This window comes from Mytilus trossulus, chromosome 2 (genome assembly GCF_036588685.1).
Source record: "Mytilus trossulus isolate FHL-02 chromosome 2, PNRI_Mtr1.1.1.hap1, whole genome shotgun sequence".
Classification (NCBI taxonomy): Eukaryota; Metazoa; Mollusca; class Bivalvia; order Mytilida; family Mytilidae; genus Mytilus; species Mytilus trossulus.
In genome coordinates, this window is record NC_086374.1 from 20,393,498 (window position 1) to 20,415,214 (window position 21,717).

Below are 21,717 nucleotides of genomic sequence, written 5' to 3' on the forward strand. Positions count from 1 at the left end.
TGTTCCACTAACAGATGGTCCTGTTGCAGATTCAGTTGTTCCACCAATGGATGGTACTGTAGCAGAAACAGTTGTACCACTTACTGATGGTACTGTGGCAGAAACAGTTGTTCCACTTACTGATGGTACTATGGCAGAAACAGTTGTTCCACTTACTGATGGTCCAGTGGCAGAGACAGTTGTTCCACCTACTGATGGTACTGTGGCAGATACAGTTGTTCCACTAACAGATGGTCCAGTGGCAGAGACAGTTGTTCCACCTACTGATGGTACTGTGGCAGATACAGTTGTTCCACTTACTGATGGTACTGTGGCAGATACAGTTGTTCCACTTACTGATGGTACTGTGGCAGAGACAATTGTTCCACTTACTGATGGTACTGTGGCAGATACAGTTGTTCCACTAACAGATGGTACTGTGGCAGAAACCGTTGTTCCACTAACAGATGGTCCTGTGGCAGAAACAGTTGTACCACTTACAGATGGTCCAGTGGCAGAGACAGTTGTTCCACCTACTGATGGTACTGTGGCAGATACAGTTGTTCCACTTACTGATGGTACTGTGGCAGAGACAGTTGTTCCACTTACTGATGGTACTGTGGCAGAAACAGTTGTTCCACTTACAGATGGTCCACTGACAGAGACAGTTGTCCCACTTACAGATGGTCCAGTGGCAGAGACAGTTGTTCCACCTACTGATGGTACTGTTGCAGATAAAGTTGTTCCACTAACTGATGGTCCTGTGGCAGATACAGTTGTTCCACTAACAGATGGAACTGTAGCAGAAACAGTTGTCCCACTTACAGAAAGTCCAGTGGCAGAGACAGTTGTTCCACTTACTGATGGTACTGTGGCAGAGACAGTTGTTCCACTTACTGATGGTACTGTGGCAGAAACAGTTGTCCCACTTACTGATGGTACTGTGGCAGAAACAGTTGTCCCACTTACAGATGGTACTGTGGCAGAAACAGTTGTTCCACTTACAGATGGTCCACTGACAGAGACAGTTGTTCCACTAACAGATGGTACTGTGGCAGATAAAGTTGTCCCACTTACTGATGGTCCTGTGGCAGATACAGTTGTTCCACCTTCTGATGGTACTGTGGCAGATACAGTTGTTCTACTTACAGATGGTCCAGTGGCAGAGACAGTTGTTCCACTTACAGATGGTCCAGTGACAGAGACAGTTGTTCCACTTACTGATGGTACTGTGGCAGAGACAGTTGTACCACTTACAGATGGTCCAGTGGCAGAGACAGTTGTTTCACCTACTGATGGTACTGTACCAGGGACAGTTGTTCCACTAATGGATGGAACTGTAGCAGAAACAGTTGTACCACTTACAGATGGTCCTGTGGCAGAAACAGTTGTTCCACTTACTGATGGTACTGTGGCAGATAAAGTTGTCCCACTTACTGATGGTACTGAAGCAGATACAGTTGTTACACCTACAGATGGTCCAGTGGCAGAGACAGTTGTTCCACCTACTGATGGTACTGTGGCAGATACAGTTGTTCCACTTACTGATGGTACTGTGGCAGATACAGTTGTTCCACTTACTGATGGAACTGTGGCAGAGACAGTTGTCCCACTTACTGATGGTACTGTGGCAGAAACAGTTGTCCCACTTACAGATGGTACTGTGGCAGAAACAGTTGTTCCACTTACAGATGGTCCACTGACAGAGACAGTTGTTCCACTAACAGATGGTCCAGTGACAGAGGCAGTTGTTCCACTTACAGATGGTCCTGTGGCAGATACAGTTGTTCCACCTACTGATGGTACTGTGGCAGATACAGTTGTTCCACTTACAGATGGTCCAGTGGCAGAGACAGTTGTTCCACCTACTGATGGTACTGTGGCAGATACAGTTGTTCCACTTACTGATGGTACTGTGGCAGATACAGTTGTTCCACTAACAGATGGTACTGTGGCAGAAACTGTTGTTCCACTAACAGATGGTCCTGTGGCAGAAACAGTTGTACCACTTACAGATGGTCCAGTGGCAGAGACAGTGGTTCCACCTACTGATGGTACTGTGGCAGATACAGTTGTTCCACTTACTGATGGTACTGTGGCAGAGACAGTAGTTCCACTTACTGATGGTACTGTGGCAGATACAGTTGTTCCACTAAAAGATGGTCCTGTGGCAGAAACCGTTGTTCCACTAACAGAGGGTCCTGTGGCAGAAACAGTTGTTCCACCTACTGATGGTACTGTGGCAGATACAGTTGTTCCACTTACTGATGGTAATGTGGCAGAGACAGTTGTTCCACTTACTGATGGTACTGTGGCAGATACAGTTGTTCCACTGACAGATGGGCCTGTGGCAGAGACAGTTGTTCCACTAACAGATGGTCCTGTGGCAGAAACCGTTGTTCCACTAACAGATGGTACTGTAGCAGAAACAGTTGTACCACTTACTGATGGTCCAGTGGCAGAGACAGTTGTTCCACTTACTGATGGTACTGTGGCAGATACAGCTGTTCCAGTAACAGATGGTACTGTGGCAGAAACAGTTGTTCCGCTAACCGATGGTCCTGTGGCAGAGACAGTTGTACCACTTACAGATGGTCCAGTGGCAAGAACAGTTGTCCCACTCACAGATGGTACTGTAGCAGAAACAGTTGTTCCAATTACTGATGGTACTGTGGCAGAAACAGTTGTCCCACTTACTGATGGTACTGTGGCAGAAACAGTTGTCCCACTTACAGATGGTACTGTGGTAGAAACAGTTGTTCCACTTACAGATGGTCCACTGACAGAGACAGTTGTTCCACTAACAGATGGTCCAGTGACAGAGGCAGTTGTTCCACTTACAGATGGTCCAGTGACAGAGACAGTTGTTCCACTTACTGATGGTACTGTGGCAGATACAGTTGTTCCACTAACAGATGGTCCTGTGGCAGAAACCGTTGTTCCACTAACAGAGGGTCCAGTGGCAGAAACAGTTGTACCACTTACAGATGGTCCAGTGGTAGAGACAGTTGTTCCACCTACTGATGGTACTGTGGCAGATACAGTTGTTCCACTTACTGATGGCAATGTGGCAGAGACAGTTGTTCCACTTACTGATGGTACTGTGGCAGATACAGTTGTTCCACTAACAGATGGTCCTGTGGCAGAAACCGTTGTTCCACTAACAGATGGTACTGTAGCAGAAACAGTTGTACCACTTACTGATGGTCCAGTGGCAGAGACAGTTGTTCCACTTACTGATGGTACTGTGGCAGATACAGCTGTTCCACTAACAGATGGTACTGTGGCAGAAACAGTTGTTCCGCTAACCGATGGTCCTGTGGCAGAGACAGTTGTACCTACAGATGGTCCAGTGGCAGAGACAATTGTTCCACTTACTGATGGTCCTGTTGCAGATACAGTTGTTCCACTAACAGATGGAACTGTAGCAGAAACAGTTGTCCCACTTACAGAAGGTCCAGTGGCAGAGACAGTTGTTCCACTTACTGATGGTACTGTGGCAGAGACAGTTGATCCACTTACTGATGGTACTGTGGCAGAGACAGTTGTCCCACTTACTGATGGTACTGTGGCAGAAACAGTAGTCCCACTTACAGATGGTACTGTGGCAGAAACAGTTGTTCCACTTACAGATGGTCCACTGACAGAGACAGTTGTTCCACTAACAGATGGTCCAGTGACAGAGGCAGTTGTTCCACTTACAGATGGTCCTGTGGCAGATACAGTTGTTCCACCTACTGATGGTACTGTGGCAGATACAGTTGTTCCACTTACAGATGGTCCAGTGGCAGAGACAGTTGTTCCACCTACTGATGGTACTGTGGCAGATACAGTTGTTCCACTTACTGATGGTACTGTGGCAGATACAGTTGTTCCACTTACTGATGGTACTGTTGCAGAGACAGTTGTTCCACTTACTGATGGTACTGTGGCAGATACAGTTGTTCCACTAACAGATGGTACTGTGGCAGAAACCGTTGTTCCACTAACAGATGGTCCTGTGGCAGAAACAGTTGTACCACTTACAGATGGTCCAGTGGCAGAGACAGTGGTTCCACCTACTGATGGTACTGTGGCAGATACAGTTGTTCCACTTACTGATGGTACTGTGGCAGAGACAGTAGTTCCACTTACTGATGGTACTGTGGCAGATACAGTTGTTCCACTAAAAGATGGTCCTGTGGCAGAAACCGTTGTTCCACTAACAGAGGGTCCTGTGGCAGAAACAGTTGTACCACTTACAGATGGTCCAGTGGTAGAGACAGTTGTTCCACCTACTGATGGTACTGTGGCAGATACAGTTGTTCCACTTACTGATGGTAATGTGGCAGAGACAGTTGTTCCACTTACTGATGGTACTGTGGCAGATACAGTTGTTCCACTGACAGATGGGCCTGTGGCAGAGACAGTTGTTCCACTAACAGATGGTCCTGTGGCAGAAACCGTTGTTCCACTAACAGATGGTACTGTAGCAGAAACAGTTGTACCACTTACTGATGGTCCAGTGGCAGAGACAGTTGTTCCACTTACTGATGGTACTGTGGCAGATACAGCTGTTCCATTAACAGATGGTACTGTGGCAGAAACAGTTGTTCCGCTAACCGATGGTCCTGTGGCAGAGACAGTTGTACCACTTACAGATGGTCCAGTGGCAAGAACAGTTGTCCCACTCACAGATGGTACTGTAGCAGAAACAGTTGTTCCAATTACTGATGGTACTGTGGCAGAAACAGTTGTCCCACTTACTGATGGTACTGTGGCAGAAACAGTTGTCCCACTTACAGATGGTACTGTGGCAGAAACAGTTGTTCCACTTACAGATGGTCCACTGACAGAGACAGTTGTTCCACTAACAGATGGTCCAGTGACAGAGGCAGTTGTTCCACTTACAGATGGTCCAGTGACAGAGACAGTTGTTCCACTTACTGATGGTACTGTGGCAGAGACAGTTGTTTCACCTACTGATGGTACTGTGCCAGGGATAGTTGTTCCACTAACAGATGGCCCTGTGGCAGATACAGTTGTTCCACTTACAGATGGTCCAGTGACAGAGACAGTAGTCCCACTTACAGAAGGTCCTGTGGCAGAAACAGTTGTCCCACTTACAGATGGTACTGTGGCAGAACCAGTTGTTCCATTTACAGATGGTACTGTGGCAGAAACAGTTGTTCCACTTACAGATGGTCCTGTGACAGAGACAGTTGTTCCACTAACAGATGGTCCAGTGACAGAGGCAGTTGTTCCACTAACTGATGGTACTGTGGCAGAAACAGTTGTACCACTAACAGAAGGTCCTGTAGCAGAAACAGTTGTTCCGCTTACAGATGGTCCACTGACAGAGACAGTTGTCCCACTTACAGATGGTCCAGTGGCAGAGACAGTTGTTCCACCTACTGATGGTACTGTGGCAGACAAAGTTGTTCCACTTACTGATGGTAATGTGGCAGAGACAGTTGTTCCACTTACTGATGGTACTGTGGCAGATACAGTTGTTCCACTGACAGATGGGCCTGTGGCAGAGACAGTTGTTCCACTAACAGATGGTCCTGTGGCAGAAACCGTTGTTCCACTAACAGATGGTACTGTAGCAGAAACAGTTGTACCACTTACTGATGGTCCAGTGGCAGAGACAGTTGTTCCACTTACTGATGGTACTGTGGCAGATACAGCTGTTCCAGTAACAGATGGTACTGTGGCAGAAACAGTTGTTCCGCTAACCGATGGTCCTGTGGCAGAGACAGTTGTACCACTTACAGATGGTCCAGTGGCAAGAACAGTTGTCCCACTCACAGATGGTACTGTAGCAGAAACAGTTGTTCCAATTACTGATGGTACTGTGGCAGAAACAGTTGTCCCACTTACTGATGGTACTGTGGCAGAAACAGTTGTCCCACTTACAGATGGTACTGTGGTAGAAACAGTTGTTCCACTTACAGATGGTCCACTGACAGAGACAGTTGTTCCACTAACAGATGGTCCAGTGACAGAGGCAGTTGTTCCACTTACAGATGGTCCAGTGACAGAGACAGTTGTTCCACTTACTGATGGTACTGTGGCAGATACAGTTGTTCCACTAACAGATGGTCCTGTGGCAGAAACCGTTGTTCCACTAACAGAGGGTCCAGTGGCAGAAACAGTTGTACCACTTACAGATGGTCCAGTGGTAGAGACAGTTGTTCCACCTACTGATGGTACTGTGGCAGATACAGTTGTTCCACTTACTGATGGCAATGTGGCAGAGACAGTTGTTCCACTTACTGATGGTACTGTGGCAGATACAGTTGTTCCACTAACAGATGGTCCTGTGGCAGAAACCGTTGTTCCACTAACAGATGGTACTGTAGCAGAAACAGTTGTACCACTTACTGATGGTCCAGTGGCAGAGACAGTTGTTCCACTTACTGATGGTACTGTGGCAGATACAGCTGTTCCACTAACAGATGGTACTGTGGCAGAAACAGTTGTTCCGCTAACCGATGGTCCTGTGGCAGAGACAGTTGTACCTACAGATGGTCCAGTGGCAGAGACAATTGTTCCACTTACTGATGGTCCTGTTGCAGATACAGTTGTTCCACTAACAGATGGAACTGTAGCAGAAACAGTTGTCCCACTTACAGAAGGTCCAGTGGCAGAGACAGTTGTTCCACTTACTGATGGTACTGTGGCAGAGACAGTTGATCCACTTACTGATGGTACTGTGGCAGAGACAGTTGTCCCACTTACTGATGGTACTGTGGCAGAAACAGTAGTCCCACTTACAGATGGTACTGTGGCAGAAACAGTTGTTCCACTTACAGATGGTCCACTGACAGAGACAGTTGTTCCACTAACAGATGGTCCAGTGACAGAGGCAGTTGTTCCACTTACAGATGGTCCTGTGGCAGATACAGTTGTTCCACCTACTGATGGTACTGTGGCAGATACAGTTGTTCCACTTACAGATGGTCCAGTGGCAGAGACAGTTGTTCCACCTACTGATGGTACTGTGGCAGATACAGTTGTTCCACTTACTGATGGTACTGTGGCAGATACAGTTGTTCCACTTACTGATGGTACTGTTGCAGAGACAGTTGTTCCACTTACTGATGGTACTGTGGCAGATACAGTTGTTCCACTAACAGATGGTACTGTGGCAGAAACCGTTGTTCCACTAACAGATGGTCCTGTGGCAGAAACAGTTGTACCACTTACAGATGGTCCAGTGGCAGAGACAGTGGTTCCACCTACTGATGGTACTGTGGCAGATACAGTTGTTCCACTTACTGATGGTACTGTGGCAGAGACAGTAGTTCCACTTACTGATGGTACTGTGGCAGATACAGTTGTTCCACTAAAAGATGGTCCTGTGGCAGAAACCGTTGTTCCACTAACAGAGGGTCCTGTGGCAGAAACAGTTGTACCACTTACAGATGGTCCAGTGGTAGAGACAGTTGTTCCACCTACTGATGGTACTGTGGCAGATACAGTTGTTCCACTTACTGATGGTAATGTGGCAGAGACAGTTGTTCCACTTACTGATGGTACTGTGGCAGATACAGTTGTTCCACTGACAGATGGGCCTGTGGCAGAGACAGTTGTTCCACTAACAGATGGTCCTGTGGCAGAAACCGTTGTTCCACTAACAGATGGTACTGTAGCAGAAACAGTTGTACCACTTACTGATGGTCCAGTGGCAGAGACAGTTGTTCCACTTACTGATGGTACTGTGGCAGATACAGCTGTTCCACTAACAGATGGTACTGTGGCAGAAACAGTTGTTCCGCTAACCGATGGTCCTGTGGCAGAGACAGTTGTACCACTTACAGATGGTCCAGTGGCAAGAACAGTTGTCCCACTCACAGATGGTACTGTAGCAGAAACAGTTGTTCCAATTACTGATGGTACTGTGGCAGAAACAGTTGTCCCACTTACTGATGGTACTGTGGCAGAAACAGTTGTCCCACTTACAGATGGTACTGTGGCAGAAACAGTTGTTCCACTTACAGATGGTCCACTGACAGAGACAGTTGTTCCACTAACAGATGGTCCAGTGACAGAGGCAGTTGTTCCACTTACAGATGGTCCAGTGACAGAGACAGTTGTTCCACTTACTGATGGTACTGTGGCAGAGACAGTTGTTTCACCTACTGATGGTACTGTGCCAGGGATAGTTGTTCCACTAACAGATGGCCCTGTGGCAGATACAGTTGTTCCACTTACAGATGGTCCAGTGACAGAGACAGTAGTCCCACTTACAGAAGGTCCTGTGGCAGAAACAGTTGTCCCACTTACAGATGGTACTGTGGCAGAACCAGTTGTTCCACTTACAGATGGTACTGTGGCAGAAACAGTTGTTCCACTTACAGATGGTCCTGTGACAGAGACAGTTGTTCCACTAACAGATGGTCCAGTGACAGAGGCAGTTGTTCCACTAACTGATGGTACTGTGGCAGAAACAGTTGTACCACTAACAGAAGGTCCTGTAGCAGAAACAGTTGTTCCGCTTACAGATGGTCCACTGACAGAGACAGTTGTCCCACTTACAGATGGTCCAGTGGCAGAGACAGTTGTTCCACCTACTGATGGTACTGTGGCAGACAAAGTTGTTCCACTTACTGATGGTCCTGTGGCAGATACAGTTGTTCCACTAACAGATGGAACTGTAACAGAAACAGTTGTCCCACTTACAGAAGGTCCAGTGGCAGAGACAGTTGTTCCACCTACTGATGGTACTGTGCCAGGGATAGTTGTTCCACTAACAGATGGCCCTGTGGCAGATACAGTTGTTCCACTTACAGATGGTCCAGTGACAGAGACGGTAGTCCCACTTACAGAAGGTCCTGTGGCAGAAACAGTTGTCCCACTTACAGATGGTACTGTGGCAGAAACAGTTGTTCCATTTACAGATGGTACTGTGGCAGAAACAGTTGTTCCACTTACAGATGGTCCAGTGACAGAGGCAGTTGTTCCACTAACAGATGGTCCAGTGACAGAGGCAGTTGTTCCACTTACAGAAAGTCCTGTGGCAGAAACAGTTGTCCCACTCACAGATGGTACTGTAGCAGAAACAGTTGTTCCACTAACTGATGGTACTGTGGCAGAAACAGTTGTACCACTAACAGAAGGTCCTGTGGCAGAAACAGTTGTTCCACTTACAGATGGTACTGTGGCAGAAACAGTTGTTCCACTTACAGATGGTCCACTGACAGAGACAGTTGTCCCACTTACAGATGGTCCAGTGGCAGAGACAGTTGTTCCACCTACTGATGGTACTGTGGCAGACAAAGTTGTTCCACTTACTGATTGTCCTGTGGCAGATACAGTTGTTCCACTAACAGATGAAACTGTAGCAGAAACAGTTGTCCCACTTACAGAAGGTCCAGTGGCGGAGACAGTTGTTCCACTTACTGATGGTACTGTGGCAGAGACAGTTGTTCCACTTACTGATGGTACTGTGGCAGAAACAGCTGTCCCACTTACTGATGGTACTGTGGCAGAAACAGTTGTCCCACTTACAGATGGTACTGTGGCAGAAACAGTTGTTCCACTTACCGATGGTCCACTGACAGAGACAGTTGTTCCACTAACAGATGGTCCAGTGACAGAGGCAGTTGTTCCACTTACATATGGTTCAGTGACAGAGACAGTTGTTCCACTTACTGATGGTACTGTGGCAGAGACAGTTGTACCACTTACAGATGGTCCAGTGGCAGAGACAGTTGTTTCACCTACTGATGGAACTGTACCAGGGATAGTTGTTCCACTAACAGATGGCCCTGTTGCAGATACAGTTGTTCCACTTATGGATGGTACTGTAGCAGAAACAGTTGTACCACTTACAGATGGTCCTGTGGCAGAAACAGTTGTTCCACTTACTGATGGTACTGTGGCAGATAAAGTTGTTCCACTTACTGATGGTCCTGTGGCAGATACAGTTGTTCCACCTACTGATGGTACTGTGGCAATTACAGTTGTTCCACTTACAGAAGGTCCAGTGGCAGAGACAGTTGTTCCACCTACTGATGGTACTGTGGCAGATACAGTTGTTCCACTTACTGATGGTACTGTGGCAGATACAGTTGTTCCACTTACTGATGGTACTGTGACAAAGACAGTTGTTCCACTTACTGATGGTACTGTGGCAAAACCAGTTGTCCCACTAACAGATGGTCCTGTGGCAGAAACCGTTGTTCCACTAACAGATGGTCCTGTGGCAGAAACAGTTGTTCCACTTACTGATGGTACTGTGGCAGAGACAGTTGTTTCACCTACTGATGGTACTGTGCCAGGGATAGTTGTTCCACTAACAGATGGCCCTGTGGCAGATACAGTTGTTCCACTTACAGATGGTCCAGTGACAGAGACAGTAGTCCCACTTACAGAAGGTCCTGTGGCAGAAACAGTTGTCCCACTTACAGATGGTACTGTGGCAGAACCAGTTGTTCCACTTACAGATGGTACTGTGGCAGAAACAGTTGTTCCACTTACAGATGGTCCTGTGACAGAGACAGTTGTTCCACTAACAGATGGTCCAGTGACAGAGGCAGTTGTTCCACTAACTGATGGTACTGTGGCAGAAACAGTTGTACCACTAACAGAAGGTCCTGTTGCAGAAACAGTTGTTCCGCTTACAGATGGTCCACTGACAGAGACAGTTGTCCCACTTACAGATGGTCCAGTGGCAGAGACAGTTGTTCCACCTACTGATGGTACTGTGGCAGACAAAGTTGTTCCACTTACTGATTGTCCTGTGGCAGATACAGTTGTTCCACTAACAGATGGAACTGTAACAGAAACAGTTGTCCCACTTACAGAAGGTCCAGTGGCAGAGACAGTTGTTCCACCTACTGATGGTACTGTGCCAGGGATAGTTGTTCCACTAACAGATGGCCCTGTGGCAGATACAGTTGTTCCACTTACAGATGGTCCAGTGACAGAGACGGTAGTCCCACTTACAGAAGGTCCTGTGGCAGAAACAGTTGTCCCACTTACAGATGGTACTGTGGCAGAAACAGTTGTTCCACTTACAGATGGTACTGTGGCAGAAACAGTTGTTCCACTTACAGATGGTCCAGTGACAGAGGCAGTTGTTCCACTAACAGATGGTCCAGTGACAGAGGCAGTTGTTCCACTTACAGAAAGTCCTGTGGCAGAAACAGTTGTCCCACTCACAGATGGTACTGTAGCAGAAACAGTTGTTCCACTAACTGATGGTACTGTGGCAGAAACAGTTGTACCACTAACAGAAGGTCCTGTGGCAGAAACAGTTGTTCCACTTACAGATGGTACTGTGGCAGAAACAGTTGTTCCACTTACAGATGGTCCACTGACAGAGACAGTTGTCCCACTTACAGATGGTCCAGTGGCAGAGACAGTTGTTCCACCTACTGATGGTACTGTGGCAGACAAAGTTGTTCCACTTACTGATTGTCCTGTGGCAGATACAGTTGTTCCACTAACAGATGGAACTGTAGCAGAAACAGTTGTCCCACTTACAGAAGGTCCAGTGGCGGAGACAGTTGTTCCACTTACTGATGGTACTGTGGCAGAGACAGTTGTTCCACTTACTGATGGTACTGTGGCAGAAACAGCTGTCCCACTTACTGATGGTACTGTGGCAGAAACAGTTGTCCCACTTACAGATGGTACTCTGGCAGAAACAGTTGTTCCACTTACCGATGGTCCACTGACAGAGACAGTTGTTCCACTAACAGATGGTCCAGTGACAGAGGCAGTTGTTCCACTTACATATGGTTCAGTGACAGAGACAGTTGTTCCACTTACTGATGGTACTGTGGCAGAGACAGTTGTACCACTTACAGATGGTCCAGTGGCAGAGACAGTTGTTTCACCTACTGATGGTACTGTACCAGGGATAGTTGTTCCACTAACAGATGGCCCTGTTGCAGATACAGTTGTTCCACTTATGGATGGTACTGTAGCAGAAACAGTTGTACCACTTACAGATGGTCCTGTGGCAGAAACAGTTGTTCCACTTACTGATGGTACTGTGGCAGATAAAGTTGTTCCACTTACTGATGGTCCTGTGGCAGATACAGTTGTTCCACCTACTGATGGTACTGTGGCAATTACAGTTGTTCCACTTACAGAAGGTCCAGTGGCAGAGACAGTTGTTCCACCTACTGATGGTACTGTGGCAGATACAGTTGTTCCACTAATGGATGGTACTGTAGCAGAAACAGTTGTACCACTTACAGATGGTCCTGTGGCAGATACAGTTGTTCCACTTACTGATGGTACTGTGGCAGATACAGTTGTTCCACTTACTGATGGTACTGTGGCAGAGACAGTTGTTCCACTTACTGATGGTACTGTGGCAAATACAGTTGTTCCACTAACAGATGGTCCTGTGGCAGAAACCGTTGTTCCACTAACAGATGGTCCTGTGGCAGAAACAGTTGTACCAGTTACAGAAAGTCCTGTGGCGAAAACAGTTGTCCCACTCACAGATGGTACTGTAGCAGAAACAGTTGTTCCACTAACTGATGGTACTGTGGCAGAAACAGTTGTCCCACTTACAGAAGGTCCTGTGGCAGAAACAGTTGTCCCACTTACAGATGGTACTGTGGCAGAAACAGTTGTTCCACTTACAGATGGTCCACTGACAGAGACAGTTGTCCCACTTACAGATGGTCCAGTGGCAGATACAGTTGTTCCACTTACAGATGGTCCACTGACAGAGACAGTTGTACCACTTACAGATGGTCCAGTGGCAGAGACAGTTGTTCCACCTACTGATGGTACTGTGGCAGATAAAGTTGTTCCACTAACAGATGGAACTGTAGCAGAAACAGTTGTCCCACTTACAGAAGGTCCAGTGGCAGAGACAGTTGTTCCACTTACTGATGGTACTGTGGCAGAGACAGTTGTTCCACTTACTGATGGTACTGTGACAGAAACAGTTGTCCCACTTACTGATGGTACTGTGGCAGAAACAGTTGTCCCACTTACAGATGGTACTGTGGCAGAAACAGTTGTTCCACTAACAGATGGTCCACTGACAGAGACAGTTGTTCCACTAACAGATGGTCCAGTGACAGAGGCAGTTGTTCCACTTACAGATGGTCCAGTGACAGAGACAGTTCTTCCACTTACTGATGGTACTGTGACAGAGACAGTTGTACCACTCACAGATGGTCCAGTGGCAGAGACAGTTGTTTCACCTACTGATGGTACTGTACCTTGGATAGTTGTTCCACTAACAGATGGTCCTGTTGCAGATACAGTTGTTCCACTAATGGATGGTACTGTAGCAGAAACAGTTGTACCACTTACAGATGGTCCTGTGGCAGAGACGGTTGTTCCACTTACTGATGGTACTGTGGCAGATAAAGTTGTCCCACTTACTGATGGTCCTGTGGCAGATACAGTTGTTCCACCTACTGATGGTACTGTGGCAGATACAGTTGTTCCACTTACAGATGGTCCAGTGGCAGAGACAGTTGTTCCACCTACTGATGGTACTGTGGCAAATACAGTTGTTCCACTTACTGATGGTACTGTGGCAGATACAGTTGTCCCACTTACAGAAGGTCCAGTGGCAGAGACAGTTGTTCCACTTATGGATGGTACTGTAGCAGAAACAGTTGTACCACTTACAGATGGTCCTGTGGCAGAAACAGTTGTTCCACTTACTGATGGTACTGTGGCAGATAAAGTTGTCCCACTTACTGATGGTCCGGTGGCAGAGACAGTTGTTCCACTTACTGATGGTACTGTGGCAGATAAAGTTGTCCCACTTACTGATGGTCCTGTGGCAGATACAGTTGTTCCACCTACTGATGGTACTGTGGCAGATACAGTTGTTCCACTTACAGATGGTCCAGTGGCAGAGACAGTTGTTCCACCTACTGATGGTACTGTGGCAGATACAGTTGTTCCACTTACTGATGGTACTGTGGCAGATACAGTTGTCCCACTTACAGAAGGTCCAGTGGCAGAGACAGTTGTTCCACTTACTGATGGTACTATGGCAGATAGAGTTGTTCCACTTACTGATGGTCCTGTGGCAGATACAGTTGTTCCACTTACTGATGGTACTGTGGCAGATACAGTTGTTCCACTTACTGATGGTACTGTGGCAGATACAGTTGTACCACTTACAGATGGTCCAGTGGCAGAGACAGTTGTTCCACCTACTGATGGTACTGTGGCAGATAAAGTTGTCCCACGTACTGATGGTCCTGTGGCAGATACAGTTGTTCCACTTACAGATGGTCCAGTGACAGAGATAGTTGTTCCACTTACTGATGGTACTATGGCAGAGACAGTTGTACCACTTACAGATGGTCCAGTGGCAGATACAGTTGTTTCACCTGCTGATGGTACTGTGCCAGGGATAGTTGTTCCACTAACAGATGGTCCTGTTGCAGATACAGTTGTTCCACTAATGGATGGTACTGTAGCAGAAACAGTTGTACCACTTACAGAAAGTCCTGTGGCAGAAACAGTTGTCCCACTTACAGATGGTACTGTGGAAGATACAGTTGTTCCACTTACAGATGGTCCAGTGACAGAGATAGTTGTTCCACTTACTGATGGTACTATGGCAGAGACAGTTGTACCACTTACAGATGGTCCAGTGGCAGATACAGTTGTTTCACCTGCTGATGGTACTGTGCCAGGGATAGTTGTTCCACTAACAGATGGTCCTGTTGCAGATACAGTTGTTCCACTAATGGATGGTACTGTAGCAGAAACAGTTGTACCACTTACAGAAAGTCCTGTGGCAGAAACAGTTGTCCCACTTACAGATGGTACTGTGGCAGAAACAGTTGTGCCACTTACAGATGGTACTGTGGCAGAAACAGTTGTTCCACTTACAGATGGTCCACTGACAGAGACAGTTGTTCCATTAACAGATGGTCCAGTGACAGAGGCAGTTGTTCCACTTACAGATGGTCCAGTGACAGAGACAGTTGTTCCACTTACTGATGGTACTGTGGCAGAGACAGTTGTACCACTTACAGATGGGCCAGTGGCAGAGACAGTTGTTTCACCTACTGATGGTACTGTGCCAGGGATAGTTGTTCCACTAACAGTTGGTCCTGTGACAGAAACAGTTGTTCCACTTACAGATGGTCCTGTGGCAGAAACAGTTGTCCTACTTACAGATGGTCCAGTGGTAGAGACAGTTGTTCCACCTACTGATGGTACTGTGGCAGATACAGTTGTTCCACCTACTGATGGTACTATGGCAGATACAGTTGTTTCACTTACTGATGGTACTGTGGAAGATACAGTTGTTCCACTAGCAGATGGTCCTGTGGCAGAGACAGTTGTTCCACCTACTGATGGTACTGTTGCAGATACAGTTGTACTACTTACAGATGGTCCAGTGGCAGAGAAAGTTGTTCCACTCACAGATGGTACTGTTGCAGAGACAGTTGTGCCACTTACTGATGGTACTGTGGCAGAAACAGTTGTTCCACTTACAGATGGTACTGTTGCAGAGACAGTTGTTCCACTTACAGATGGTACTGTAGCAGATACTGTAGTACCTGAAAATGAAGGAAACAAATAACGTTGTTAGAAATTTTACTTTATCCTATAATTCGAATTTTATATCAATCAAACTTACTATATTGAAAATACTGGGTACGCATACAAAGATTTTTAAGAAGTGTATATTGTTAAATGTAAAGCTTAAGGTTGATGGTTTTATTTATTGAAATAAAGGAGTCGACTGAATTCTCACACGTTATTAAACATATCAATCTTTAAGAATCAGAATGAGAAAGCTCCTAATTGTAACTGAAGAAGTTTGATATCCATTAAAAAAAAATGGGGTCTCATTGTCAATGAGACAAATATTCAGCAAAGTTCAAATGACGATGAACTATTGTAGGTCATCGTACGGCTTCAATTGTGAGAGAGAAAAAACATAACGTATTGCCAGCTATAAAAGACATACAATATGATTTATAAAAAAAACCCATATATTTCAAACACGAACCAAAGACAACAACAAGCTCCAGGCTTGGGTCAAGCACTTGGATAATGTGACGAGGGTTGTTTGTGATTGTGGATCCTACCTCTAACATTGCGAAGTGTTACAACTTAAGTACAAAAGGTAAAAACAATCAGTTTCAGATAGCTCAGCTCATTCATTTTTAAAGTCAAAAATAAACCAAGTTACTTAAAAAACAGTAGACATAAAGCAACGATACAATAGTAATAGAAGTTACACAAAGTTAGTTTATATTTCATCCAGTTATAATATCTCCATGAATCGCGGCAAGTGTATAAAATTTAAATTATTAACTTTTAACTTCACAGAATCTGTACAAGAAGAAATACTCAAGACCTGTCAAACATACTCTCTTTGTCAAATCGTAGTCATTCGCGTGGACCCACTTCTCTAAACCAATATGCGTTTGTCCTGAATATGCATGAAACAGTTGTGTTAAGTCATAAAACAATCAATCACATATTTTGCATTGGACACGTTGTCAGAAAAATATTTTGTATTGCCGATTTACAACTACTAAACGTACACTCCAAATCACAATCGATTTCCTTGAGCTGAACTAAGTGGTTGACTCTTATACCTTAAATCCACAGGAGTAATTGGTTGATTATATAGGGAAACACTGAACCATGACTGGAGAGGGCCCCTTCTTTAGTCAGTCAGCGCCCAATCCACTTATGAAAAGTTCTGGATCTGCCACTGAAATCATTTGCTTCACTCAAAGAAGCTACGTAGATAGATTTTAAAATACATACCTACAAAACAAGCATGAAGCTCAACGTCTACATGATATGGTTCATTTGGATTGTTTTTAGTCAAAAAAGTAATAATAACTTTGTCTGCGTATGTATCAGCTGGGAATATGGCAACCTCGTCTCCGTCATACACCTGAACAATAGAACGTCAGTGTCATATCAGTACAGGTTTTTTAAATGTTCTAATATAATTACACCAAGATGTCGTTAAATGAAATTTGAAAGCCTGCATTTACCAATTGTTTTCAATGACATATTATAAAACCGTACAAATTGTGTACAAAACAATTATTTGGATACTGAAAAGAATATTGTGTTAAATAATGATAATAATAATAAAAAAAAACAACCAATTAATTACTAGATAAATGCAATTTTTTTTAAAATTTAAACATAATTTAGAAAGTTACATATACTGAAAAGTTGACTTTTCAAAACAGTGTTCATTATGTATATTGTTGATATTTTTTGTACAGCTCGTCCATATTAAAATGTTTTTCTAATCTGTTGAAGCATAAGGTAAAAAGATTTCATATCGAATATACTTAACTTGGGGTCCGACGTCCGTGAACTTTTCACTCTTTGAACTACTATTTGGGAACCACGTAAAAGAATCAATATATGAGTCTTAAATTTGTCTCCATTGTTGAAGCATATAATAAAAGATCATAACATGTCATTTTTCATATCGCATGTATCATCATGCCATGCGGCTCTTGGGCTAATATTGAACCTTGGGCTGATAATACGTGCGATAGGAAAAATGCCAAGTAATAATCTGATATTATCACCTCTAAAAAATTATATGTGTATGGTAAGCTGTATTTAAAATTTTAAACTTATATCAGCAATTTGTACTCGTAATTGTCATATGTGGTGTTTGTCGAGTCAATTACTTTTACTTTTTACTATATGTTGTACTATTTCTTCGATCAGACATTTATTCATTGATATGTGTTATTCAGTTATTTTACAGAACGATACACCTGTTGTGTTGCATCATTTGTGCAAATGCTTGAATGAAAATGCACATTTCACATCATATATGATGTGAATATATTTTTATAAGGATATAGAGTTTGTTTTGGTTTTAAATTGCTTACAGGTCCAATCTGCCGAGGACTATCGTCGTCAAAATCTTGCACGCTAACAATATATGTAGCCACGTTGCTTTCATCAGAGAGCGGCACAATATCTATATTTCCTAATTCTGGTCTTCCATCTAATGTTATAGTTATCGATGGATTTTGATCTTGTACGTCCGGTATAATTAATAAATCTCCTCCGGGTCGGATCTCCTCTATATCATTTTGTGTTGGAATGTTTGATGTAATTCTTCCTGGAGCAATCAATGCTGGGTCATCCATACCTTCAACTGTATCACATGGTAATATCGTAGTCTCTATAAAAGCAAATCAATAATTAGTGTATCACACGGTAATATCGTAGTCTCTTTAAAAACAAATCAAAATGAGTGTATCACACATTATATATCGTAGTCTCTATAAAAACAAATCAAAATTAGTGTATCACATGGTAATATCGTAGTCTCTATAAAACAAATCAAAATTAGTGTATCACATGGTAATATCGTAGTCTCTATAAAACAAATCAAAATTAGTGTATCACATGGTAATATCGTAGTCTCTATAAAACAAATCAAAATTAGTGTATCACATGGTAATATCGTAGTCTCTATAAAAACAAATCAATGTTTCACACAAGAATATCGTAGTCTCTATAAAACAAATTAGTGTAAAAGATATAGTGTTGCTGTAACACACAACAGATGCACACTCTGTTATGAAAACAGTGTGTAAGTCTATACAATAGAACATTTAATTTCCACCAAGTACGAAACATTTAGCAGATTCCTACCAGACCATTTCAGGAATTCACATGGATTCAAGCAGGAAATTTTAAATTCCTGTTATATTTTAGACGTACTAGGGAAAACTTGTTTTCCTCGCAGAATTTTCCAACAACAACATTCGTGGGATTGGTAACGGGAATATATTTTTATGCCAGAAAAACTTTTTTTGGTTAGTATAACTTTGTTATTTTTGTTTAATTATATGTTCTATATGGGCCCTTTAATGAGGAATAAAGACATTATCTCAATGTCAACCATACCATATCATCTTTTTGTCGAGCCTTCGACTTAAGTCGAAAAAGCGAGACTAAGCGCTCCTACATTCCGTCGTCGTCGGTGTCGTCGACGTCGGCGGCGTCCACAAATATTCACTCTGTGGTTAAAGTTTTTGAAATTTTAATAACTTTCTTAAACTAAGCTGGATTTCTACCAAACTTGAACAGAAGCTTGTTTATGATCATAAGATAGTACCCAGAAGTAAATTTTGTAAAAATAGAATTCCTTTTTTTCCGTATTTTACTTATAAATGGACTTAGTTTTTTTCTGCAGGGAAACATAACATTCATCTCTGTGGTTAAAGTCTTTAGAATTTTAATAACTTTCTTAAACTATCCTGGGTTTGTACCAAACTTGGACAGAAGCTTGTTTATGATCATAAGATAGTACCCAGAAGTAAATATTGTAAAAAGATAACTCCATTTTTTCTTTATTTTACTTTTAAATGGACTTTATAGATTTTTTCCAGTTAACATTACATACATTCTGCAGTTAGTTTTCAAAACATTTATTAGATTCATTAACTATCCTAGATTTACCAAACTTGGACAGAAGCATCTTACAATCATAAGATAGTGTCAAGAGGAATATTTTTTTCCTGATCTTTGTTGACCCTTCGATTTACAGCAAAAGTAGGCGAGACTCTGGGTTCCGCGGAACCCTTACTCATTTTGTAAACTTGATTATGACAATTATTCAGCAATCAAATGTGAGCTAAACAATTGCACGAGGCTAAGAGAATTGTTGAAATGTAAAATTCAAAATTAGCCCGTCATTTTAATATAATTGACAATTTAAATAAGCAAAAATTAAAGCACAGAGTGTTCTGCAGATAAACTTATATGTCGATATTTTAAAAAGCAGTTTACATTATTATGTAATTTATGAAAAAATACTACACCTTTCATAAATATCATTATAAAGTTAAAATCTGGGACAAATAACCTTTTTGTTTCGTATGATATAACATAAATGTTTAAAAAATCTTTCTCCAGCTAATTGTTCATGTGTAGATGAACGAGCCTATGACAGTTTTGAGAAATTCTAATTTAATGCTTTGTCAGTAATTGTTTTAATTATATTGTTAAAATTCATGTCAGAAAACAATATATTTGAAATAAATTGGAAAACATATATATAAATAAATGATAGGACCAGCATTTAGGTCAGTCCATTCGCTGAAAATCAGTGACCATCAATATATAACAAAACAGTTTCAGTAACAGATAATCCAGATGAAGAAATTGTCTTACCTGGAAATGTTATTCCGGTAGCCGTTGGTATTGTGGATGTTATGCCGGGTTGCCCTGAAACAGTTGTTCTAAATGTCATTTGTGAAGGAATAGATCCAGCTGCTGCACCTTTAGTTGTTATTACAGGTGTTGGACCAGTAACCGACAGGCCCGGTGCTGTGGGTGGTAAACCAGGTGTTGTTTGGGTACCAGATGTTGATATTGAAGCTGAAAAAAACATTATATAGATTGTCCATATTGTTAGATAGACATAAACACTATTTTTCATAGCATCAGACATTTTTATTACCTAACTTTTATTTTGTCTCAAACAAAATTCGTATGTTCGCCATAACTGTTCTTCTCATATACATGGTTGAGTGTCATCATTTTTCTCTTTATTCATATCCAGCATAAAAATACTTAAAACACTAGAATTACCTGTAGGGGGCACGGTAGTATTTCGTGGCCCATAAGTGATAATGATAGACGTTTTAGAATTTTCACCACTTTTTAACACTGCCAAAACTACTACGTCAACAGTTAACTGAAGTACTTTTATTATACTATTCAGAAATAGATTTGAATATGCATCATGACCGTTTACTTTTTTATATCTTTAAAAATAAAACTAAGGCCGCTAGTGCTTTTAGGGCTTTTATCATGCAGAAAATACAAATTAAACAAAATTCTCAAAAATTCATTTTCACCCGTATGTTCAGTTGATACTGTATTTTTTGTCCAATCACAATGTTCAGTTACATTTACTTACAAAAGAGCAACCTCAATTCTGGAACGCAAATACTGTGGTACCTATATGTACCTCTTAATAAACTAAGTAAAACGTCCACTTGATCACGATTGCATTAAAAACGGACAAGCAAGTGGAATGATAACAACCGTCCACACTTTGTTGAAAGATTTTAATCCGTCGCAGGTTGTCCATAGTTTTATGTAAACTCAAATACACGTGTTTGTCTTTGGCTATATTTCAGGTTTAAAGATAAAATGTTCTATGACTTATTAAATATCATTCACACTGGTCTTTGGTAAAACATTTGTGTTGATGTGTTCATTCATCTTGGGCATGGACAGTCGAATTTCATATGTATTTCTTAAAGTAAAAAATAATTAATATTTAGCCTATTATCACTTATTTAACGTCTTTTCTCTTATTCATACGATATAACAATATCATTAAAAATAAGAATATAGTGGCGGCATAAAATAATGTCATTGAAATATCGAACGGATAAGAGCAAGTATACATTGATTAAGTGAGAATTAATTATATATAAGTAATTCTTATTTGCATATATTTAAATTGGATCACAAATTAAAGAATACTTTTTACCTGTCGTTAGTGTTTGAACAGCTAAAGTAGTACCAGATGCTGTTGCTCCGACCGATACTGATGTTCCAGGTGACACTGATGTAATAATAATAAAAAAAATCAATAACAATTAGATATCACATACAATTCAATATAATGAGACAAATAAAAAGACTTGCTATTCTATTTCATTTTCATTTTATTTGCCATTAAAAGCTATTGAAGAAAGAAGAACAAATTGCAAGTGCAAGCTCGAACGTTTAGATGTAAGCGTAGCTACGCGCCTAAACTTTTTGTGT

General features: G+C 42.6%; 3 protein-coding genes across 3 annotated transcripts in view; 2 read left to right on the forward strand and 1 right to left on the reverse strand.

Annotated features, from left to right (window-relative positions):
* Window positions 1–46: 46 nt before the first annotated feature.
* LOC134705644 (mucin-2-like) lies at window positions 47–8,480 on the forward strand. The gene is made up of 2 exons (XM_063564363.1): window positions 47–8,419; window positions 8,469–8,480. Exons 1-2 carry the CDS (start codon window positions 47–49, stop codon window positions 8,478–8,480), a joined length of 8,385 nt encoding a protein of 2,794 aa, XP_063420433.1.
* A 2,004-nt stretch (window positions 8,481–10,484) lies between these two features.
* LOC134705645 (mucin-2-like) lies at window positions 10,485–15,502 on the forward strand. The gene is made up of 3 exons (XM_063564365.1): window positions 10,485–10,492; window positions 10,536–10,543; window positions 10,593–15,502. Exons 1-3 carry the CDS (start codon window positions 10,485–10,487, stop codon window positions 15,500–15,502), a joined length of 4,926 nt encoding a protein of 1,641 aa, XP_063420435.1.
* Window positions 15,503–16,238: 736 nt separating this feature from the next.
* The window catches only part of LOC134705646 (mucin-19-like), a 49,280-nt gene continuing 43,801 nt past the window's right edge, over window positions 16,239–21,717 (reverse strand). The window contains exons 8-12 of the mRNA XM_063564366.1: window positions 21,440–21,514; window positions 20,107–20,313; window positions 17,808–18,106; window positions 16,705–16,837; window positions 16,239–16,360 (exon numbers count right to left, since the gene is read on the reverse strand). Of these exons, the coding sequence (XP_063420436.1) occupies window positions 16,239–16,360; window positions 16,705–16,837; window positions 17,808–18,106; window positions 20,107–20,313; window positions 21,440–21,514 (836 nt within the window). The remainder of the gene's footprint in view (window positions 16,361–16,704; window positions 16,838–17,807; window positions 18,107–20,106; window positions 20,314–21,439; window positions 21,515–21,717) is intronic.